This window comes from Pogoniulus pusillus, chromosome 1 (assembly GCF_015220805.1).
Source record: "Pogoniulus pusillus isolate bPogPus1 chromosome 1, bPogPus1.pri, whole genome shotgun sequence".
In the NCBI taxonomy this organism is placed as follows: Eukaryota; Metazoa; Chordata; class Aves; order Piciformes; family Lybiidae; genus Pogoniulus; species Pogoniulus pusillus.
In genome coordinates, this window is record NC_087264.1 from 2,948,330 (window position 1) to 2,972,456 (window position 24,127).

The 24,127-nt window shown below is 54.3% G+C and overlaps 2 protein-coding genes across 8 annotated transcripts in view; both read right to left on the minus strand.

Moving 5' to 3' along the window:
- Positions 1-280: 280 nt before the first annotated feature.
- On the minus strand, positions 281-16,521 carry CCDC198 (coiled-coil domain containing 198). Its single transcript, XM_064152705.1, has 6 exons — positions 16,305-16,521; positions 9,473-9,549; positions 5,214-5,300; positions 3,821-3,919; positions 2,159-2,324; positions 281-522 (listed from the first exon to the last, which is right to left on the minus strand). The coding sequence occupies exons 1-6, from the start codon at positions 16,519-16,521 to the stop codon at positions 281-283; spliced, it is 888 nt and encodes a 295-aa protein (XP_064008775.1).
- A 5,721-nt stretch (positions 16,522-22,242) lies between these two features.
- SLC35F4 (solute carrier family 35 member F4) overlaps positions 22,243-24,127 on the minus strand; it is a 277,284-nt gene continuing 275,399 nt past the window's right edge. For all 7 annotated transcript variants that reach the window (XM_064150221.1, XM_064150418.1, XM_064150299.1 and 4 more), the window contains 2 exons: positions 23,505-23,594; positions 22,243-22,698 (listed from right to left, as the gene is read on the minus strand). In XM_064150221.1, the coding sequence (XP_064006291.1) occupies positions 22,457-22,698; positions 23,505-23,594 (332 nt within the window). In that variant the 3' untranslated portion in view covers positions 22,243-22,456. The remainder of the gene's footprint in view (positions 22,699-23,504; positions 23,595-24,127) is intronic.

A 24,127-nucleotide genomic window follows, 5' to 3' on the forward strand; every position in this document is an offset into this window, starting at 1 on the left:
AGGCCAGGCTGGCTGAGGCTGTGTGCAGCCTGCTCTAGGGTAGGGTGTCCCTGGGCATGGCAGGGGGGTTGGAACTGGCTGCTCCTTGTGCTCCCTTCCAACCCTGCCTGATTCCATGACTCTGTGACTCTCTTTTCCAGCTGTGCTTTGCACCTGCCCATATTCTCAGCAATGCCACATACTGACTCTGTCCCCCCACAGCCCATCTGTCCAGGGGAGGGTTTCAGCCCCACCAGAGCTGTGTTTCTTCAGTCCACCCCTCTCACTCAAAGCCATGCCACTAGAAATCCCTATCAAAGAAGTCATCCAAGAGAGAGACTCTCTCTGTCTTGGTTCTCACAAGTGTAGGCTTGTGGTCAATCTTTTCCCTTTCCCACTCCTCAGAGCCTGTACTGGAAGTGTCCCAAAACAGATCCCTTGTCTGTGACTCCCTGCAGAACCACAGGTCAGCCTTCCTGCTTCCACCTGGGGAGAGTTCAGCTCCATCATGCTGCCTGGAGAGTTCTCCACTCCATCTGTTTCCTTGGGGAGGAAAAAAAGCCATGAATAAGAGCATGACTGCATGGATTTGCATGCACAGTCCCATGGGATGTGGCTGAACATGGTTATGGGCAGCTGCAGGCATGTGAAGATGATCCTGAGAGATCCCTGCAAGAGCACAGCAGCACAGGACTTGAGTGGTTGGAAGGGACCTCCAGAGATCCTTGAGTCTAATCTCCCTGCCAAAGCAGGATCCCCTAGGGCAGTTTGCACAGGAATGCACCCAGGTGGGTTTTGAAAGTCTCCAGAGAAGGAGACTCCACAACCTCTCTGCGAAGCCTGCTCCAGGGCTCTGCCACCCTCACTGTAAAGAAGTTTCTCCTCATGTTGAAGTGAAAAACTTCCATGTTCCAGTTTGTAACCACTGCTCCTTGTCTCATTGCTGCTGACCAGCAGAAAGAGATGTTGGCCTCATCCATTTGACACCCACCCCTCAGATATTTGTACACTGTGCTCAGCACTGCTCAGGCCACCCCTTGAGTGCTGTGTCCAGTTCTGGGCTCCTCAATTCATTAGAGATGTTGAGGTGCTGGAAGGTGTCCAGAGAAGGGCAACAAAGCTGGGGAGGGGCCTGGAGCAGAGCCCTGTGAGGAGAGGCTGAGGGAGCTGGGGGTGTGCAGCCTGCAGCAGAGGAGGCTCAGGGCAGAGCTCATTGCTGTCTGCAGCTGCCTGCAGGGAGGCTGTAGCCAGGTGGGGTTGGGCTCTGCTGCCAGGCAAGCAGCAAGAGAAGAAGAAGACAGAGTCTCAGGTTGCAGCAGGGAGGTCTAGGCTGGATGTTGGGAGAGAGTTGCTGTCAGAGAGAGTGATTGGCATTGAAATGGGCTGCCCAGGGAGGTGGTGGAGTCGCTGTGCTTGGAGGTGTTGAAGCCAAGCCTGGCTGAGGCACTTAGTGCCATGGTCTGGTTGATTGGCCAGGGCTGGGTGCTAGGTTGGACTGGATGAGCTTGGAGGCTTCTTCCAATCTGCTTGATTCTAGACCTCCCCTGGCACAGCTTGAGACTGTGTCCCCTTCTTCTGTTGTTGCTTGCCTGGCAGCAGAGCCCAACCCCACCTGGCTGCAGCTTCCCTTCAGGTAGTTGTAGACAGCAATGAGCTCTGCCCTGAGCCTCCTCTTCTGCAGGCTGCACACCCTCAGGTCCCTCAGCCTCTCCTCACAGGGCTGTGCTCCAGGCCCCTCACCAGCTTCATCACCCTTCTCTGGACACCTTCCAGCACATCAACATCTCTCTTGACTTGAGGAGCCCAGAACTGGACACAGCACTCCAGGTGTGGCCTGAGCAGTGCTGAGCACAGGGGCAGAAGAACCTCCCTTGTCCTGCTGCCCACACTGCTCCTGAGCCAGCCCAGGATGCCATTGGCTCTGCTGCCCACCTGGGCACACTGCTGCCTTATATTCAGGAGACCTGCTCAGGTCTGGATGCTATCAGAGCATCCCTTTCAAAGGCATCCCAAGATTTTCCCTTATGAACTCATCTCCCAGCCTTCTACCTTCCCAGTCTTTTGAACTTGTACCATGACAGTGCAGGAGCAATGGAAGCAGCTTCCATGGGACAGCTTCTCAGAGGACATTTAAGAGGCTGGTGAGTTTTGTATGGCCTTAGAAAATGACTCTACTTACCCCAGCTGCCTCCATGAAAGCTCTGATTGTGCTCAGCAGGGACCAGGGCTTGGCTTTCAGTGCTGCTGCTTCTCTGGAGAGTGTCAAGGTCTTTCTCTGGGCTGAATTCCTTCATGTTTTGTGTATTGATTTTTGCCTCCCCATGGGTGTTTCTCTCCAGCTCTGCCTGGGTTTGCAAAGGGGTCGTCAGCACAAGCAGCAGAGGAGCAAAGGCATTCTGACAGCTCAACCTGGCAGATCATTAGGGGGTGGCACTGAGAGCAATTGCACCAGCAAGTCGTTCCACCAGGGCAAGCAGGCTTTGCCAAACTGGGTGCATGGCAGAACATGACCTGGACAGAGACTTGTTTTGGGTTGGTTTGGGTTGTTTTTGTGTGTGGAATATGGCCAAACGAGGGCAAAGCAGTGGAAAAATCAGAAGTAATTACTGGTCACAGGGGATCAAAAGCTCACAGGGTCTCAGGGGTGGGAAGGGACCCAAAATGAGCCAGTTCAATCCCCTGCCAGAGCAGGACCACACAATTTAGCTGAGGGCACACAGGAACACATCCAGATGGGTCTGAAAAGCTCCAGAGAAGGAGACTCCACAACCTCTCTGGGCAGCCTGTGCCAGTGCTCTGGGACCCTTATGGTGAAGAAGTTTCTTCTTCTGTTGAGGCAGCATCTCCTGTGCTGCAGCTTCCATCCATTGCTCCTTGTCCTATCCCAGGGAGCAATTGCAGAGCCTGTCCCCCCCCTTCCTGACCCCCAGCCCTCAGACCATTATAAACAGTGATTAAATCCCCTCTCAGTCTTCTCCAGAATAAAAACCCCAGGTCCCTCAGCCTCTCCTCATCAGGCAGCCCTTCAGTCCCCTAATCATCCTCACATCCCTCTGCTGGACCCTCTCCAGCTGATCTCTGTCTCTCTTAATCTGGGGAGCCTAAAATTGAAGGCAGTATTCAGGATGAGGTCTCACCAGGGCAGAATAGAGGAGGAGGAGAACCTCCCTTGATCTGCTGGGGATGCTCTCCACTTCTCTGCCTCAGACTCTGGGAAAGATTCATTTGACTATTCCACCAGCAGGCTTTCATCCTGCAGCTCCCTGGCAGAGGCATCAGGTATGGACAAACCTCTGACTAATAGGGGGATCCCAAATCTATCCCAGTCATAGAATAGAATCATAGAATCAAGCAGGTTGGAAGAGAGCTCCAACATCATCCAGCCCAACCTAGCACCCAGCCCTAGCCAGTCAACCAGACCATGGCACTAAGTGCCCCAGCCAGGCTTGGCTTCAACACCTCCAGGAACAGCAACTCCACCACCTCCCTGGGCAGCCCATTCCAATGCCAATCACTCTCTCTGACAACAACTTCCTAACAACATCCAGCCTAGACCTCCCCTGGCACAGCTTGAGGCTGTGTCCCCTTGTTCTGGTGCTGCTTGCCTGGCAGCAGAGCCCAACCCCACCTGGCTACAGCCTCCCTGCAGGCAGCTGCAGGCAGCAATGAGCTCTGCCCTGAGCCTCCTCTGCTGCAGGCTGCACACCCCCAGCTCCCTCAGCCTCTCCTCACAGGGCTGTGCTCCAGGCCCCTCCCCAGCCTTGCTGCCCTTCTCCAAACACCTTCCAGCACCTCCACATCTCTCTTGAAGTGAGCAGCCCAGAGCTGGACAGAGTCTTACCTCTCGGCGCTTGCGGGTCAGGTCAAGCATCTGCAGCTTGTGCAAGTGCTGCCTCCTGCCAGGGAGATGTCTCAGGCTTTGCCCCTTTTTCTCCAGAGCCTACAAGGTGTTTGAAAATGCAAGTAAATACACCTGCACATCCTGAAACAGCCAGGGGCCAGCAGCTCATAAACCCACACCCAGCCCCTGGGGCACCTCCCTAAGATGAAGGCAGTGAGGTTTTTCCCACTGTAGCCAAATTCGCAGCAATTTATCACAGCTTTTCAACACACTTGCAGTTTATCTCACAGCCCTGGGGCATGGTGGAAGAGAAATCTTCATTAAAACGATGCATACATCCTTCTGCCCCCCCACCCCAAGGCGTTACCACTTAGAGCTGGCTGCTCAAGATAATGTCCTAATCCAAAGGGAGGAAACCTCTTCTTGCAAGTTTGAGGCTGCAGGAGATGTTTAGGGCATGTAACACTTGTAGCCTTCTCCCTGTTTCTTGCCAGAGAGAGTGATTGGCATTGGAATGGGCTGCCCAGGGAGGTGGTGGAGTGGCTGCCCCCAGAGGTGTTCAGGCAAAGCCTGGCTGAGGCACTTAGTGCCATGGTCTGGTTGCTTGGCCAGGGCTGGGTGCTAGGTTGGACTGGATGCTCTTGGAGGTCTCATCCAACCTGCTTGATTCTATGATTCAGGTGTGAATTAAGAGCAAGAGAATTGTCATAGGGGAATAAAGGTAAAGTTCTCAGGCACCAGCACAGGCTCCTCAATTCAAGAGAGTTGTTGAGGTGCTGGAAGGTGTTTGGAGAAGGGCAGCAAGGCTGGGGAGGGGCCTGGAGCAGAGCCCTGTGAGGAGAGGCTGAGGGAGCTGGGGGTGTGCAGCCTGCAGCAGAGGAGGCTCAGGGCAGAGCTCATTGCTGTCTGCAGCTGCCTGCAGGGAGGCTGTAGCCAGGTGGGGTTGGGCTCTGCTGCCAGGCAAGCAGCAACAGAACAAGGGGACAGAGTCTGGAGTTGTGGCAGGGCAGGTCTAGGCTGGATGTTGTTAGGAAGTTGTTGTCAGAGTGATTGGCATTGGAATGGGCTGCCCAGGGAGGTGGTGGAGTCTGTGTGCCTAGAGGTGTTGAAGCCAAGCCTGGCTGAGGCACTTAGTGCCATGGTCTGGTTGACTGGCCAGGGCTGGGTGCTAGGTTGGGCTGTGTGATCTTGGAGGTCTCTTCCAACCTGCTTGATTCTGTGATTCTCCCTTTTTATCTATCCTTTCACCCACCTGTGCATGTCTCAGGTGCTGCCAGGGACAGGAGCACAACCAGTGTGAAACATCAGTTTGTGCTCCTTAGAGTGCTCAGATCACAGGAGCCTGCAGTCAGCAGTGACCCATACATACATGGAGCTCAGCCCACACCCTTACCTTCACTTCTGGGCTTGCAGACACTTCTTGCTGGCTCTGGGGCTTTGCAGGAACAATTGGTTGCAGAGGACCAGCAGGTTCAAGTCTCTACAAGATTTAATAATCATAATATTTAGCATTGTTTGTCCACACAAGCAGAAAACCTGATATGAACCTCCCCTAATGTTTTTTAAGTACAATTTTGGTCTGGATGCTCGGGATACAGGAAGAAGATCAGCATCTCTAGAAGATGCTCAGAAAGAAGAACATCTCCCTTGGTTCTTCTGCTGGTTTGAGGCTAATTTGAATCCTTTAATGACAGAAATTAGGTCATTGGCTGTGAAAAGAAAGTAATAGTGATGTCTATATCAGTCATTAGTGGTTTTTTAGGGCTACAAAACCAAGAAACAATAACAAAGCCAATCAGTCTCTGTCTGGCTGCCACTGCCAAACTACCTTCAAGACCAAGTGCAAGGTCCTGCATCTGGATGGAGGCAATGCCAAGCACCAATGCAGGCTGTGCAGTGAGTGTCTGGAGAGCAGCCCTCAGCAGAGGTACTTGGGGGTGCTGCTGGAGGAGAAGCTCAAGAGGAGCCAGCAGTGTGCACTTGCAGCCCAGAAAGCCAAGCAGAGCCTGGGCTGCAGCAGCAGAAGTGTGGCCAGCAGGGCCAGGGAGGGGATTCTTCCCCTCTGCTGTGCTCTGCTGAGACCCCACCTGGAGTCCTGCATCCAGCTCTGGAGCCCCTGGGACAAGAGGGCTGTGGAGATGCTGGAGTGTGTCCAGAGCAGGGCCAGGAGGATGCTCAGAGGCTGCAGCAGCTCTGCTGTGAGCACAGACTGAAAGAGTTGAGGCTGTGCAGGCTGGAGCAGAGGAGGCTCCCAGGTGACCTTCTGGTGGCCTTCCAGCATCTGAAGGGGACCTCCAAAAAAGCTGGAGAGGGAGTTTTGAGGCTGTGAGGGAGTGGCAGGAGTGGGGGGAATGGAGCAAAGCTGGAGGTGGGGAGATTGAGAGTGGAGGTGAGGAGGAAGTTGTTGAGCAGGAGAGTGGTGAGAGGCTGGAGTGGGTTGCCCAGGGAGGTGGTTGAGGCCCCATGGCTGGAGGTGTTTGAGGCCAGGCTGGCTGAGGCTGTGTGCAGCCTGCTCTAGGGTAGGGTGTCCCTGGGCATGGCAGGGGGGTTGGAACTGGCTGCTCCTTGTGGTCCCTTCCAACCCTGCCTGATTCTATTTGTCTGTGATTCTATGATCATCAAGGACTTCATCAGCAAGACCTGAGTTGCAGTTTTTGTGGGACACCATTAATTGCTTGAACATGAGCCAGTGTCAAAAAATGATGCCCTGCCTCTGACTGTCTGCACTGAGCTCTTGCTCTAAATTTGGAGCAAGCTGCAAACCAATGCAACAACACAGGAGGATAGAAATAGTTAGCAGCTTTGTGCAAAGAAGGACTTCACCACCATAGAAGCATGAAATGGTACTGGTTGAAAGGGATCTCCAGAGATCATCAGGTGTAACTCCCCTTCCAGAGCAGGATCTTTACTGATGATCTGGATGAGGGGATTGAGTCCAGCATCAGTAAATTTGCAGATGACACCAAGCTAGGAGCAGGTGTGGAGCTGTTGGAGGGTAGGAGAGCCCTGCAGAGGGACCTGGCCAGGCTGGATGGGTGGGCAGAGGCCAATGGGATGAGATTGAACAAGGCCAAGTGCAGGGTTCTGCACTTTGGCCACAACAACCCCAAGCAGCACTACAGGCTGGGGCCAGAGTGGCTGAGAGCAGCCAGGCAGAGAGGGAGCTGGGGGTGCTGGTAGAGAGGAGCTGAAGCTGAGGCAGCAGTGCCCAGGTGGGCAGCAGAGCCAATGGCATCCTGGGCTGGCTCAGGAGCAGTGTGGGCAGCAGGACAAGGGAGGTTCCTCTGCCCCTGTGCTCAGCACTGCTCAGGCCACCCCTTGAGTGCTGTGTCCAGTTCTGGGCTCCTCAATTGAAGAGAGATGTTGAGGTGCTGGAAGGTGTTTGGAGAAGGGCAGCAAGGCTGGGGAGGGTCCTGGAGCAGAGCCCTGTGAGGAGAGGCTGAGGGAGCTGGGGGTGTGCAGCCTGCAGCAGAGGAGGCTCAGGGCAGAGCTCATTGCTGTCTGCAGCTGCCTGCAGGGAGGCTGTAGCCAGGTGGGGTTGGGCTCTGCTGCCAGGCAAGCAGCAATAGAACAAGGGGACACAGTCTCAAGTTGTGCCAGGGCAGGTCTAGGCTGGATGTTGTTAGGAAGTTGTTGTCAGAGAGAGTGATTGGCATTGGAATGGGCTGCCCAGGGAGGTGGTGGAGTCACCATCCCTGGAGGTGTTGAAGCCAAGCCTGGATGAGGCACTTAGTGCCATGGTCTGGTTGACTGGCCAGGGCTGGGTGCTAGGTTGGACTGGATGAGCTTGGAGATCTCTTCCAACCTGCTTGATTCTATGATTCTATGATCACCTGGGACAGGCCAGTGTTTAAGGTGGAACTCCCTGTGTTCCCACCTATCCCTGTTGTTCTTTGCCCTGTCACTGGGCACTACCAAAAAGAGACTGGCACCTTCACCTTGGCACCCACCCCTCAGATATTTAGGGACCCAAACACCAAGTTATGTGCCTCGTAGCACCCAGAAAGCCCACCAGATTTAATCTAAAGCCCTAGGAATGGCACTAGATGGCAGCATGTGACACCACAAACTGCAGCCCGGGCTCTGCTTCACTCCTAGGTGCCACCAGGGTACCCAGAGACAGGCGGCTGAAGACAAACTTCACTCTCACATCTATTACCTCATCTCACTGTGCCTGCTGGGGATGCCAAGGGTCAGCTTTTGGCTAAAGGTGTGTTACAGGCTGGAAAAGTGACTCTTTTCTGTGGTCTCTGTGACTCTCATGGGATGTTTCTTTGGAAATATGGACTAAGATGCTCTAAAAGTCCTTGAGCAGGCCACATCCTCCTCCTCCACTGTCCCTGAAATGATCCCTTCAGGGAAAAGAGGTTTTGCTGATGCAATTTAAATTCCCTAACAACAACAACAGAAGCTTGGGGTGGGATTTACAGTGCCATTTTCCTGCAATGAGGATCATCATTAGTGGTGTTCCCCCAAGGATCAGTGCTGGGCACAGTCCTGCTCAGTAGCTTTAGTGATGATCTGGATGAGGAGATTGAGTCCAGCATCAGTAAGTTTGCAGATGACACCAAGCTAGGAGCAGCTGTGGAGCTGTTGGAGGGTAGCAGAGCCCTGCAGAGGGACCTTGGAAGGCTGGATGGGTGGGCAGAGGCCAATGGGATGAGATTGAACAAGGCCAAGTGCAGGGTTCTGAACTTTGGCCACAACAACCCCAAGCAGCACTTGGGGCTGGGGCCAGAGTGGCTGAGAGCAGGCAGGCAGAGAGGGACCTGGAGGTGCTGATAGAGAGGAGCTGAAGCTGAGGCAGCAGTGCCCAGGTGGGCAGCAGAGCCAATGGCATCCTGGGCTGGCTCAGGAGCAGTGTGGGCAGCAGGACAAGGGAGGTTCTTCTGCCCCTCTGCTCAGCACTGCTCAGGCCACACCTTGAGTGCTGTGTCCAGTTCTGGGCTGCTGAATTGCAGAGAGATGTTGAGGTGCTGGAAGGTGTCCAAAAGAGGGCGACAAAGCTGGTGAGGGGCCTGGAGCAGAGCAACCATGGTGTGATTCTATGACCATCTGGAGACAGGACCTCCTACTTGCATTGCTCTAGGATATTTGTTTCCCCAACTGGTGCTGTGACCTGTAGCAATGTGTCCAGGGAAGGGCAACAAAGCTGGTGAGGGGCCTGGAGCACAGCCCTGTGAGGAGAGGCTGAGGGAGCTGGGGGTGTGCAGCCTGCAGCAGAGGAGGCTCAGGGCAGAGCTCATTGCTGTGTGCAGCTGCCTGAAGGGAGGCTGTAGCCAGGTGGGGTTGGGCTCTGCTGCCAGGCAAGCAGCAAGAGAACAAGGGGACAGAGTCTCAAGTTGTGGCAGGGGAGGTCTAGGCTGGATGTTGTTAGGAAGTTGTTGTCAGAGAGAGTGATTGGCATTGGAATGGGCTGCCCAGGGAGGTGGTGGAGTCTGTGTGCCTGGTGGTGTTGAAGCCAAGCCTGGCTGGGGCACTTAGTGCCATGGTCTGGTTGCTTGGCCAGGGCTGGGTGCTAGGTTGGGCTGGCTGAGCCTGGAGGTCTCTTCCAACCTGCTTGACTCTATGATGCTATGAACATCCCCAGGAGAGCTCATTCCAATGGGTCAATCAGAGCAACTCATACAGAGCCTTATGAGCTCATCTTACTTGAGGTCTTCGTGGTGGGTGCTGTTTGATGATGCTGGTTTCTCCCTTCTCTGGTACAGTGTTGAAGCACAGGGGCCCTTCAGATTGAAGAAATAGATGAAGTTACTTTTGGGTTACTTGCTTAGCTGTGCTCAGCAATAGTTTGCTGCCTCCTCCTTCGGTTGCTGTGTCCTACTAACATCTGCCTTCTTGTGCACCCATAGTATGTGGTATTAACTGTTCCTTTGGATGCAGAAACAAAGCAAGGATGTACCTGTGGTTTCTCACAGCTGTATCTTCTATGTGCCTCTCCTACCTCCCTCTACACCCCCACATACATTCTGTATGGGACAGTAACCTTCCTCCATGTCTTCTGTGGTGTCTCTAGGTCTCCCTCGTAACCAAGGCTCCCCTTCTCCTTCCATGGCTTGTGACCATCAGCTGGCCAAGAGATCTGTGAGCTCTGCTGCTTCACAGGATCACAGAACCACAGAAACAGCCAGGTTGGCAAAGCCCCTCACGATCACCAAGTCCAACCTAGAACCCTACTCTACATGACTGACCTTAAACCATATCTCCAAGCACCACATCCAGAGGACCCTTGAGCACATCCAGGCTGGGTGACTCCAGCACCTCCCTGGGCAGCTCATTCCAGTCCCTGACCACTCCCTCTGTGAAAAACTTGTTCCTAATGTGCAATCTAAACCTCCCCAGTCTCAGCTTGAGGCCATTCCCCCTTGTTCTGTCTCCAGTTACCTGTGAGAAGAGACCAGCTCCAGCCTCTCCACAGTGTCCCTCCAGGCAGCTGCAGACAGCAATGAGGTCTCCCCTCAGCCTCCTCTTCCTCAAACTAACCATTCCCAGCTCCCTCAGTCACTCCTCATGAGATTTATTCTCTAGGTCCTTCCCCAGCTTCGTTGCCCTCCTCTGGATCTGCTCCAGCACCTCCACATCTCTCCTGTGTTGCACTGCCCCAAACCAAACACAACACTCAAGGTGTGACACCACCAAAGCCTAATCCAAGGGGACCTCCCTGCTCCTGCTGGCCACAGCATTTTTAATGCAAGCCAGGAAGCCATTGGCCTTTTTGGCTGCCTGGGCACGCTGCTGGCTCATATTCAGCTGCCTGCCTACTACAACCCCCAGCTCCCTTTCTGCCAGGCAGCTCTGCAGCCACACTGCCTCAAGCCTGTAATGCTGCTTGGGGTTGTTGTGACCCAAGTGCAGGACCTGACATTTGGCCTTGGTGAAACTCATCCCACTATTCAAGGCCACCCCTTGAGTGCTGTGTCCAGTTCTGGGCTCCTCAGTTCAAGAGAGATGTTGAGGTGCTGGAAGGTGTCCAGAGAGGGAGACAAAGCTGGTAAAGGGCCTGGAACACAAACTCTATGAGGAGAGGCTGAGGGAGCTGGGGGTGTGCAGCCTGCAGCAGAGGAGGCTCAGGGCAGAGCTCATTGCTGTCTGCAGCTGCCTGCAGGGAGGCTGTAGCCAGGTGGGGTTGGGCTCTGCTGCCAGGCAAGCAGCAACAGAACAAGGGGACAGTCTGGAGTTGTGGCAGGGCAGGTCTAGGCTGGATGTTAGGAAGTTGTTGTCAGAGAGAGTGATTGGCATTGGAATGGGCTGCCCAGGGAGGTGGTGGAGTCAAGCCTGGATGAGGCACTTAGTGCCATGGTCTGGTTGATTGTCTAGGGCTGGGTGCTAGGTTGGACTGGCTGAGCTTGGAGGTCTCTTCCAACCTGCTTGATTCTATGATTCTACACATGTTGGCCCATCCAAGTCTCTCACTGGTTGATGGGATAGGGCTGGGTGCTAGGCTGGACTGGATAATGTTGGAGGTGTCTTCCAACCTGCTTGATTCTCTGATGCTGCAAATGTTGGCCCATCCAAGTCTCTCACTGCCTACCTTTTTGAAGCAAGCAGTTTGAGGCTTTTCTTGTTGCTCAGTCCCTGAGCCATTTTATAGTCAGTTTCAGCCTGAACTGAGAAATGCCTCCCATGCTTTTACTGATTATCTCAGAGCATGGCTCCTGCCAGCTGGTGGGTTCAGAAGTTAGTGAGTTATGAGCAGGGAAGTGGCATGATCACAGACCCTCATCTTTGGAAATCAGCCTGAAATAACTACCCTGCTACACACCAGTGATCACCTGTTAGTTATTGAAGTAGTGCTTTGGCTGAGGCACAGACATGAGCCAGGCTAGGGTGGTTGTGCACTGCTGCTCTCTTAGGTGCAGAGCACAGATAAACACCTGCATGTGCAGCAGGATTGTAGCTGTGCTTTTGTTAGTGAGTTGTTTTTTCTCAAACTGATGACATTCTCCCTGCTCTGCTGAGACCCCACCTGGAGTCCTGCAGCCAGCTCTGGAGCCCCTGGGACAAGAGGGCTGTGGAGGTGCTGGAGTGTGTCCAGAGCAGGGCCAGGAGGATGCTGAGAGGCTGCAGCAGCTCTGCTGTGAGCACAGCCTGAAAGAGTTGGGGCTGTGCAGGCTGGAGCAGAGGAGGCTCCCAGGTGACCTTCTTGTGGCATTCCAGCATCTGAAGGGAGCCTCCAAAAAAGCTGGGGAGGGACTTTTGAGGGTGTGGAGGAGTGCCAGGACTGGGGAGAATGGAGCAAAGCTGGAGGTGGGTGGTTTCAGGCTGGCTGTGAGGAGGAAGTTGTTGAGCATGAGAGTGGTGAGAGGCTGGACTGGGTTGCCCAGGGAGGTGGTTGAGGCCCCATGGCTGGAGGTGTTTGAGGCCAGGCTGGCTGAGGCTGTGTGCAGCCTGCTGTAGGGTAGGGTGTCCCTGGGCATGGCAGGGGGTTGGACCTGGCTGCTCCTTGTGGTCCCTTCCAATTCTGACTGATTCTATGAGTCTCTATCCCTCCTCATCTCCAAAACACCTCCTGGTGTACTCAAATGCTGCTGTGTATGTGGAGTTGAGTGAGGTGTTGCTGGGCATCTCCTGTTCCCTCCCAAGGTGGCCTCAGGGGAAGACAGCTGGGGACAAAGTGAATTATATCACATCCTAATTGATGCCAAAGTTAAGAGCTACACTGGAAAGAGAAGAACTAATTCAAGGGTCACCTACTGGGAGACTTCAGTGGTTCCTTTAAATGAGCCCCATGGAAGGGCTCTTGGGGAAGAAGTGGAGAAGGTCATGGAAGGAAGGTGCTGGAGTAAGGGGAGGAGATGATGACTCCATCAGATAAATGATTGCTGGGCTCTGCAGAGCACAAGCAATCATTAACCACTGAGTAAAGCTGCAGCTGCCCTGCTTAGGCAGGAATGAGCTCCTGAAGTGAAAATTTCCATAGCCAAGGCTCCTCTGCAGAGAGACTTGAGCTGTCAGGGAGGACACACTGAGATAGGATCTTCTGATAGCAGAAAGGAGATATTCAGTTACTGTCTCTCAGTCCTCAGGACAAAAGGGTGCACAAAGGATTTCTGAGTGCAAAGGGAAATGTAAGGTGGTGGCTCATGGAGCTGGGAACATGGCACAGGCAAGGAGCTGGGGCCTGGGAGCATCTTGGTTTAGTGAGGGGAGTGGCTTTGGGGAAGTTCATAGAATCATAGAATCAATCAGGCTGGAAGGGACCTCCAAGAGTATCCAGTCCAACCTAGCATCCAGCCCTGGCCAATTGACCAGACCATGGCACTAAGTGCCTCAGCCAGGCTTGGCTTCAACACCTCCAGGGACAAGGGAGGTTCTTCTGCCCCTGTACTCAACACTGCTCAGGCCACACCTTGAGTGCTGTGTCCAGATATGGGCTCCTCAATTCAAGAGAGATGCTGAGGTGCTGGAAGTTGTCCAGAGAAGGGCAGCAAGGCTGGGGAGGGGCCTGGAGCAGAGCCCTGTGAGGAGAGGCTGAGGGAGCTGGGGATGTGCAGCCTGCAGCAGAGGAGGCTCAGGGCAGAGCTCATTGCTGTCTGCAGCTGCCTGCAGGGAGGCTGTAGCCAGGTGGGGTTGGGCTCTGCTGCCAGGCAAGCAGCAACAGAACAAGGGGACAGAGTCTCAAGTTGTGGCAGGGGAGGTCTAGGCTGGATGTTGTTAGGAAGTTGTTGTCAGAGAGAGTGATTGGCATTGGAATGGGCTGCCCAGGGAGGTGGTGGAGTCACCATCCCTGGAGGTGTTGAAGCCAAGCCTGGCTGGGGCACTTAGTGCCATGGTCTGGTTGCTTGGCCAGGGCTGGGTGCTAGGTTAGCCTGGATGAGCTTGGAGCTCTCTTCCAGCCTGCTTGATTCTGTGATCCTATGAATCCATGAAACATCCAGCCCCCAGTGAAGCAATGCTGGTTAATGCTGCTCAGCCTATGTCAGAAATTCATTTTTGGATATGGAAGAGAGATGAGGTTCTTAGGGCTTCACATCCTCATTCTTCTGCATTGTCCTTGCTGGTGTCCATGAGGGTTTCCTCCTACACCCACCTAGTGCAATGTTCATGCCCTTCCAGCTTGTACAGAGCAATGCAGCCACGTTCAGATGGGTGTAAATCTCAGTTCTCAAACCAGGGAGGGCTTGGGTATGGATGGGGTTTAAACTCTGCTCTGACAAGCTGAGGAAGAGGCTGCAAGATGCCACTTGTAGTAAAGCACACAGAGCTATACTCATTGCCTCCTTCTGGCCCCTGGCTGCTGGAATTAGTCCCTGTGCAAGACACAGCAGTAACTGATTTCAGTGCTGAGCTTTACCTGCTGAAAGCCTTGCTCAGAAGCTAATCCTAATTAAGCTGATAGTATCAATATGATGACACAGAACTGGTAGGAGTGGCTGCTGCCATTCAGTGAGACCTGGACAGGCTGCAGAGTTGGATGCAGAAGCCCTTAATGAAACTTAACAAGGGTGAGTGTAGGGTCCTGTACCTGGGGAGGAACAGCCTCCTGCACCAGTACAGGTTAGGGGCTGGCCTGCTGGAAAACAGTAGTGTGGAGAAGGATCTGCAGCCAGCTCTGGAGCCCCTGGGACAAGAGGGCTGTGGAGATGCTGGAGAGTGTCCAGAGCAGGGCCAGGAGGATGCTCAGAGGCTGCAGCAGCTCTGCTGTGAGCACAGACTGAAAGAGTTGGAGCTGTGCAGGCTGGAGCAGAGGAGGCTCCCAGGTGACCTTCTTGTGACCCTCTAGGATCTGAAAGGGACCTCCAAAAAAGCTGGGGAGGGACTTTTGAGGCTGTGAGGGAGTGCCAGGACTGGGAGGAATGGAGCAAAGCTGGAGGTGGGGAGAGTGAGAGTGGAGGTGAGGAGGAAGTTGTTGATGATGAGAGTGGTGAGAGGCTGGAGTGGGTTGCCCAGGGAGGTGTTTGAGGCCAGGCTGGCTGAGGCTGTGTGCAGCCTGCTCTAGGGTAGGGTGTCCCTGGGCATGGCAGGGGGGCTGGAACTGGCTGCTCCTTGTGGTCCCTCCCAACCCTGCCTGAGTCTATGACTCTATGACCTGGCAGTGCTGGTGGACAAGCTCACTATGAGACAGCAATGTGCTCTTGTGGCTACAAAGACCAGTGGGCTACTGAGCTGCATTCCTTTGTGCATGCTGGGTCACTGCACCAGGCTGCCCAGACTGGTCATACAGGCTCCTGCAGAGAGATTGCCTGACCCTGGGCAATCTGCTCTGGGTGACCCAGTGATACCTGGACAGACTGAGAGCTGGGCACAGAGGAAACAGATGAGGTTCAACAAACACAAGTGCAGAGTTCTGCACCTGGGGAGGAATAACAAACTGCACCAGTACAGGCTGGGAGGTGACTGCTGGAGAGCAGCTCTGTGGAGAGGGACCTGGGGGTGCTGGTGGAGAACATCCATGGCACAGCAATGTGCCCTCATGGCTGAGAGTGCCAATGGGATCCTGGGGGGCATTAAGCAGAGTGTGTCCAGCAGATCAAGGGAGGTTCTTCTCCCCCTCTACTCTGCCCTTCTGAGACCTCATCTTGAGTACTGCCTTCAGTTTTGGGGTCCTCAGTTGCAGAGGGACAGGGATCTGCTGGAGAGGGTCCAGCAGAGAGCTGTGAGGATGATGAGGGGACTGGAGGGCATGGCTGATGAGGAGAGGCTGAGGGACCTGGGGCTGTTCAGTCTGGAGAAGAGAAGACTGAGAGGGGATTTGATCAATGTTTATAAAGATCTGAGGGCTGCCAGGAGGGGGGGGACAGGCTCTGCTCACTGCTGCCTGGGATAGGACAAGCAGCAATGGGTGTAAGCTGCAGCACAGGAGGTTCCAGCTCAACACAAGGGGGAACTTCTTTCCTGTAAGGGTCCCAGAGCCCTGGCACAGGCTGCCCAGAGAGGTTGTGGAGTCTCCTTCCCTGGAGCCCTTCCAGGCCTGTCTGGATGAGCTCCTGTGCGACCTGAGCTGGATTGTGTGGTCCTGCTCTGGCAGGGGGTTGGACTCAATGATCTCTTTGGGTCCCTTCCAACCCCTAACACCCTGTGATGCTGTGATGCTGTGATGCTGTGACCCTGCCTTAGCAGGGAGGTTGGACTGGCTTATTCCCAGAGGTGCCTTCCCACCCCCACCAGGCTGGGCTTGTGTGACATGTCCAGTGTTGGCAGGTGGGCAACGAGCTGGCAGTTACTGGGCTGCTGTATAAGGATTTGCCCAGATGCAGGCTGGTGTCACCCCATGCCAGGTGGATGCTGGGCAGTGGGGCCCAGAGAAACAGCTGATGGGAGTGAGGAGCCTGAGATCTGTGTTCTGCTGCCTTTCCACAACAGGCCAGGGACAAAGCAAATGAGTTCTCCCAAAGCTCAAATATCCTGGCACAGGCAGAAGGCTGATGATGGAGAAGAGCATCTGCACAGACCTGCACCCTCCCTGCAGTGTGGTGAGCAACCCCCAGCCCCCGCTGATGCCCCCAGGGCAGGTCGCAGTGATCACTGAGGACTCTCTTACCTTCAGAGGTTCTCCCATACCAGGTCTCCCGGAGAGGTGGAAGTCTCTGGTGCAGAGTGTGCTTTCCCCACTCTGCTGTGGCTGGCAGGTGCAGGCTGGGCTGTGCTGGCACACCGAGGAGCTGGCATGGTGTGGTGAGAGCAGGCAGGTCCTCCCTGGCACACATTGGTGCCACCTTGGTCACTTTGGGATGCCCCTTGGAAGAGCTCAGGCCCATTTTGCCCAGTGGTGGCTTTGAAAGGAGATGGAAAATCCCCTGAATGTGCTGTCCTCCCTGAACACAGAGAGATCTTTGTGAGCCACCCTGTGGGGAGCTCCCTGCTGCTTTCTGAGCCCAGAGCTGGCTCCCACACGTTCTTCCCAGCTCGGTTAAACATTGACCTGGCCCCAGCCATTCCCCTGCAGGGATGAGAGGTTGCTGCTGCTGCTGCTGTGCTGCTGCTGCTGCTGCTGCTGCTGCTGCTGCTGCTGCTGCTGCTGCTGCTGTGCTGCTGCTGCTGCTGCTGCTGCTGCTGCTGCTGCTGCTGGAGAAGTACAAAGCAGCCTGAGAAGCCAGCACCAAGCCCTGAGGAAGCTTTGTTTTTTCACATACAAGTGATTTTCAAGCAGGAGCACCACCTCAGCTGGCTGTTGCATTTCTACCAGAGCAGAAGCACCACCTCAGCTGGCTGTTGCATTTCTACCAGAGCAGGAGCACCACCTCAGCTGGCTGTTGCATTTGTACCAGAGCAGGAGCACCACCTCAGATGGCTGTTGCATTTGTACCAGAGCAGGAGCACCACCTCAGCTGGCTGTTGCATTTGTACCAGAGCAGGAGCACCACCTCAGCTGGCTGTTGCATTTGTACCAGCATCTCTTCTGATAAATCTTCAGTTTTCAGAAGGGAATTCAGGCTGTGTTTTTTTCCTCTTCCCCCTCCCACCCCCCCTGCTGAGAACACATCAGTCCTGTTAGCCAGCTTGGGAAAACTGTGAACTAAATGCACTGATGGATGTGTCAGAATGGAGAACCCTCAGGGATGTTAAAGGTAGCACCCATGGTGCTGTATCAGGAGGTGATGCTGTAGCCCAGGCCGTGCTGAAGCCCTCAGAGGGTGACCCTGCTCCCCAGACTCCCTCTCTTGGCCAGCTTTCTTTCCAAGCCCTATGTGTTTCCTTACTTGCCATGCAGGATGCCACCACAACCTACCACAGAGTGATTGAGGGAAGGGGACTGCAAAGAAACAGACATACCTGAGGTGGATATTGCTCCAAGCACTTCATCTCTGGGTGAAGAGGTCATAGAATCAGAGAATCAAGCAGGTTGGAAGAGAGCTCCAAGCTCATCCAGTCCAACCTAGCACCCAGCCCTGGCCAAGCAACCAGACCATGGCACTAAGTGCCTCAGCCAGGCTTGGCTTCAACACCTCCAGCCACAGAGACTCCACCACCTCCCTGGGCAGCCCATTCCAATGCCAATCACTCTCTCTGACAACAACTTCCTAACAACATCCAGCCTAGACCTCCCCTGCCACAACTCCAGACTGTGTCCCCTTCTTCTGTTGCTGCTTGCCTGGCAGCAGAGCCCAACCCCACCTGGCTACAGCCTCCCTGCAGGGAGTTGTAGACAGCAATGAGCTCTGCCCTGAGCCTCCTCTTCTGCAGGCTGCACACCCCCAGCTCCCTCAGCCTCTCCTCACAGGGCTCTGCTCCAGGCCCCTCACCAGCTTCATTGCCTTTCTCTGGACATGTTCCAGTATCTCAACATCTCTCTTGAATTGAGGAGCCCAGAACTGGACACAGCACTCAAGGTGTGGCCTGAGCAGTGCTGAGCACAGGAGCAAAAGAACCTCCCTTGTCCTGCTGCCCACACTGCTCCTGAGCCAGCCCAGGATGCCATTGGCTCTGCTGCCCACCTGGGCACACTCTTGGCTCATGTTCAGCTACTCTCTACCAGCACCCCCAGTTCCCTTTCTTTCTGGTTGTTGCAGACAGCAATGAGCTCTGCCCTGAGCCTCCTCTGCTGCAGGCTGCACACCCCCAGCTCCCTCAGCCTCTCCTCACAGGGCTGTGCTCCAGGCCCCTCACCAGCTTTGCTGCCCTGGTACTGCTGTAAGTACTGCTGTAAGTAAGTACTGGTGTAAGGCTGCCTGAGTGGCTGAGTGTTCCCTCTCCACCCTGTCTCTCACCTCCCAGTAGGGCAAATGGAAGGGATGGGCAGTGACAAGTCAGTGTGTTGCCAATAATGCAGCAGGTTTTGCCCTGGACTTGCAGGAAACATAGGCAGGAGAGGAGTTGGAAAGCAGGTGGCATGGAATTTTGTCAAAATAATGCCTGGCCTTTATGCCAATCCTTGGTGATTAAAGCAAGGAGGAACCATAATGATGCCAAGAGACTTGCTGTCATTTGTTGTGTCTGCAGGCTTAGCTGGTGATAGCAAGAAGAAAGAGCAGCAGAGAGGAACCCCAGCGCTGCCTCTCTGGCTAGCATCATCAGATCCTGCTACTGCACATCTGTCAAGTCAACCAACACAGCTTGTTCCCCCCTCTGCTGCTTGTCACTTGCATCAACAGGGCATGTTCATCTTCACAGTATCACAGTATCATCAGGGTTGGAAGAGACCTCACAGATCATCAAGTCCAACCCTTTACCACAGAGCTCAAGGCCAGACCATGGCACCAAGTGCCACATCCAATCCTGCCTTGAACAGCTCCAGGGACGGTGACTCCACCACCTCCCTGGGCAGCCCATTCCAGTGTCCAATGACTCTCTCAGGGAAGAACTTTCTCCTCACCTCCAGCCTAAATCTCCCCTGGCACTGCCTGAGGCTGTGTCCTCTTGTTCTGGTGCTGGCCACCTGAGAGAAGAGAGCAACCTCCTCCTGGCCACAACCACCCCTCAGGTAGTTGCAGACAGCAATAAGGTCACCCCTGAGCCTCCTCTTCTCCAGGCTAACCAATCCCAGCTCCCTCAGCCTCTCCTCGTAGGGCTGTGCTCAAGGCCTCTCCCCAGCCTTGTCGCCCTTCTCTGGACACGCTCAAGCATCTCAATGTCCCTCCTAAACTGGGGGGCCCAGAACTGAACATAGGACTCAGGGTGTGGTCTAACCAGTGCAGAGTACAGGGGCAGAATGACCTCCCTGCTCCTGCTGGCCACACCATTCCTGACGCAGGCCAGGATGCCACTGGCTCTCTTGGCCACCTGGGCACACTGCTGGCTCATGTTCAGGTGGGTATCAATCAGCACCCCCAGATCCCTCTCTGTCTGGCTGCTCTCAGCCACTCCGACCCCAGCCTGTATCTCTGCATGGGGTTGTTGTGGCCAAAGTGCAGCACCCTGCACTTGGAGCTATTGAACCCCATCCCATTGGACTCTGCCCATCTGTCCAGGCGGTCAAGGTCCTGCTGCAGAGCCCTTCTGCCCTCCAACCCAGCCACATCTGCCCCCAGCTTGGTGTCATCTTGTCCCAGCCGAGGCTGCAGGTGCTGGTGGTGCTGATAACACTGCATGCAGCGCAGGGGGGGTGAGCCCTCTGGAGAGGGGCTGCTGGGGGTGGCTTATGCACAGCACGTTCTGCTTTCCTGCCAGACAGCCAAGCTCTGACGTGAGGGAGGCTTGGAGAAGGCAGCTGCCACATCAAACCCGCCTCTTTCCCCGGGGTGCAAACGAGGTGGTGCGCTTGGATTGGAACCCTTCACGTTGCTAGAGGTGGTAGAAGGGCTCGTCAGAGCTGCCCACGGCGTCAGAAGGAAGCGCAGCTCGTTGGTGACTTGATGGGTGTGATTATGGGTTTGTATTCCTCTGATGGAGCACCAGCACCAGCACACAAAAGAGGCTCCATTTGTGGTCTGACTTCTTGGCCTTAATGGCTTTTCTCTGGCTGAAAGGCTGAGCTGAGCTCTAGCGCATACAGTTACCCTCCTCGGTAAGGAAGACAAACTGCAGGGTGGGCATGAGGGAGCCTTAAGGAATTACTGAGTGGGATGAACACCCCCCAAAAGCATCTGGCTGTAATGCAACCAAAGGGTTAGGTACCTGCTTGCCTCTGGGGACCTGGAGCATTCGTGGCTAGAGCAGTGGATGTTGCCCAGGGCTGATCATAGAATCAGCCAGGTTGGAAGAGAGCTCCAAGCTCATCCAGTCCAACCTAGCACCCAGCCCTGGCCAGTCAACCAGACCATGGCACTCAGTGCCCCAGCCAGGCTTTGCTTGAACACCTCCAGGGATGGCGATTCCACCACCTCCCTGGGCAGCCCATTCCAATGTCAATCACTCTGTCAAGAACTTCCTGCTAACATCCAGCCTATGGATGCAGGAGCACATCCTTCCAGCCCACCCACAGCAAAGCAGTGGCATAGGTGAAAGCCTTCTGCAGTTTTGGTTCAACCCTCACCACTGTTTGCTCCATGTGGGGGATTGCTCGGTCCTAGCACAAGGCTTGGGCTGGGTGAGATGATGTCTGATGAGCCTGATGAGATGCAGGAGGTGGCTGCTGGGCTCAGAACTATCTGCCTCTTCTCTCTGTAGAATTGCTAGGGTGATAGCTGGTCTCTGGGGATGGGATGTGCACAGAGGTTGCTTGTAGGCTTGCACAGCAACACACGTCATCCCTGGGGCAGTTCAAGGCAAGGTTGGATGTGGCACTTGGTGCCATGGTCTAGCCTTGGGCACTGTGGTAAAGGGTTGGACTTGATGATCTGTGAGGTCTCTTCCAACCTTGGTGATACTGTGATACTGTGATGCTATGCCCCTGGCCATGAAATGTTTCAAGCAGGGGAAAACTGACTCACAGCCTGGGATTTCACCATTTTCCTTGCTGAATACTCAGTGAGGCTCCTTGAAGATGGGCTTGAAAGATGCTGCCATGAGGCTGCTGGCCAAAGCATACTCATCAATGCATACTAAACCCAAATGTTTGCTTTTCCCATGTGTTCAGTTTGGCAGGAGCTGGAAAAATTCAGTAAAACACATCTCTAAAACTATCTAGTCATGCAAATGAACACATCAGCCTCAAAATGGACTTGGGGTGGTGCCCAAGATGCCATATGCTATTTGCTCTCAGCTGCATCATCCCATCAGTATCTCCCCAATGATAGATTTCAGAGTGTTTTTATGGTGTAGCTCCTCTCAAAAGCACAGACAAGGAGGTGAGAACATCTCAGATGTTAAAAAAAGGCTTTAAGAGGCCCATCTGTGAGCACCCAAACCTTACACCTCTGGATTGCATGTGAAGGGAGTGGTGGATTGGATTGGTTTCTACTGCCGTAGTTCTGCAGCCTTGTGATGAATCATAGAATCAACCAGGTTGGAAGGGACCTCCAAGCTCATCCAGTCCAACCTAGCACCCAGCCCTATCCAATCAACTATGCCACAGAATCAGAGAATCATAGAATAAACCAGGTTGGAAGGGACCTCCAAGCTCATCCAGTCCAACTTAGCATCCAGCCCTGCCCAATCAACCAGACCATGGCACTAAGTGCCCCAGCCAGGCTTGGCTTCAACACCTCCAGGCACAGAGACTCCACCACCTCCCTGGGCAGCCCATTCCAATGCCAATCACTCTCTCTGACAACAACTTCCTAACAACATCCAGCCTAGACCCCCCCTGGCACAGCTTGAGACTGTGTCCCCTTCTGCTGCTGCTTGCCTGGCAGCAGAGCCCAACCCCACCTGGCTACAGCCTCCCTGCAGGCAGCTGCAGACAGCAATGAGCTCTGCCCTGAGCCTCCTCTGCTGCAGGCTGCACCCCCCCAGCTCCCTCAGCCTCTCCTCACAGGGCTCTGCTCCAGGCCCCTCACCAGCTTCCTTGCCCTTCTCTGGACACCTTCCAGCACCTCAACATCTCTCTTGAATTGAGGAACCCAGAACTGGAATCAGTATCTCTCTTTTGACCAGGAGTTAAACAGTGTAGACCTGATCTCTATTTTAACAGCTCAGTAAGGCAGGAGCTTACCTGGGGGTGTTTTTTAATTACAAAACATTTTATTGCAGCTATTTACATCCCTTCCTTGGTAAGTGTATAAATGTAAACATTTATATAGACATATTTCTCTTCTCTTGCAGTTCACCTCCAGTTCAGAGTAAATGTTGGCTTTAAGCATACAGGTAGTGAGGAGATTTAAGCTATATTCACAGAATATACACCTGGGTGCAGCTCAAGTCCTCCACCAGCCCCTAAGCTAGTGGTATAGACACTGTCCCATTAGCCCTGCTTCTGCTTCTCATGTGTACGCTGGTGTCTGTGATATCGTCGGCGTGGTCCTCGCTTTTCTTCTCCTTCAGGCTGTTGATGAACCTCAGTGTCATTTCATCCCACTCCTCAGGGAGCAGCATCAGCAGGAACCCCATGCAAATGATGATGGTGGCTCCCAGCCTCACCACGCTGAAGATCATTTTGTGCTTCAACAGATCCACAGCTGTGAAGAAGAAATTAACGATGGCGTTAGAAGTGTGGCAGGAGGATCTCTAGCACCCAGCCAGCCTGGCAGCTCTCAACTGTCTGCGTGCTGCACTCTGGCTCTGAATCATAGAATCAGCCAGGTTGGAAGAGACCTCCAACATCATCCAGTCCAACCTAGCACCCAGCCCTGGCCAAGCAACCAGACCATGGCACTAAGTGCCCCAGCCAGGCTTGGCTTCAACACCTCCAGCAACAGCCACTCCACCACCTCCCTGGGCAGCCCATTCCAATGCCAATCATTCTCTCTGACAACAACTTCCTAACAACATCCAGCATAGACCTGCCCTGCCAAAACTCCAGACTCTGTCCCCTTCTTCTGTTGCTGCTTGCCTGGCAGGAGAGACCAACCCCACCTGGCTACAGCCTCCCTGCAGGCAGCTGCAGACAGCAATGAGCTCTGCCCTGAGCCTCCTCTGCTGCAGGCTGCACACCCCCAGCTCCCTCAGCCTCTCCTCACAGGGCTCTGCTCCAGGCCCCTCACCAGCCTTGCTGCCCTTCTCCAAACACCTTCCAGCACCTCAACATCTCTCTTGAATGGAGGAGCCCAGAACTGGACACAGCACTCAAGGGGTGGCCTGAGCAGTGCTGAGCACAGGGGCACAAGAACCTCCCTTGTCCTGCTGCCCACACTGCTCCTGATCCAGGCCAGGATGCCATTGGCTCTCTTGGCCACCTGGGCACACTGCTGACATAGATGGCAACATTCAGACAAAGGGTTTCAGGCAAGCTTATTTTTCCCCACCCCTTCCATGGTACTTGTACCTGCATTTCCAGGGACGCTGAGCACTGTGCCGATAGAGATCAGGATGGGGTACGTCAGCATGACACCGACGTTCACCAGCATGTTGAAAGCTGGGAGAGAAAACAATGAGTGACTGTGGGGAAATACACTGGAGTCAGACTTCTCCACCTTGACCCTCCAAATATGATCTATGCATATATTATATGTTCATTGAATCATAGAATCGTAGATTCAAGCAGGTTGGAAGAGAGCTCCAACATCATCCAGGCCAACCTAGCACCCAGCCCTGGCCAAGCAACCAGACCATGGCACTAAGTGCCTCAGCCAGGCTTGGCTTCAACACCTCCAGGCACAGAGACTCCACCACCTCCCTGGGCAGCCCATTCCAATGCCAATCACTCTCTCTGACAACAACTTCCTAACAACATCCAGCCTAGACCTCCCCTGGCACAACTCCAGACTCTGTCCCCTTGTTTTATTGCTGCTTGCCTGGCAGAAGAGCCCAACCCCACCTGACTACAGCCTCCCTTCAGGGAGTTGTAGACAGCAATGAGGTCTGCCCTGAGCCTCCTCTTCTGCAGGCTGCACACCCCCAGCTCCCTCAGCCTCTCCTTGTTGATACCAATGACCTACTTTTGCTGCC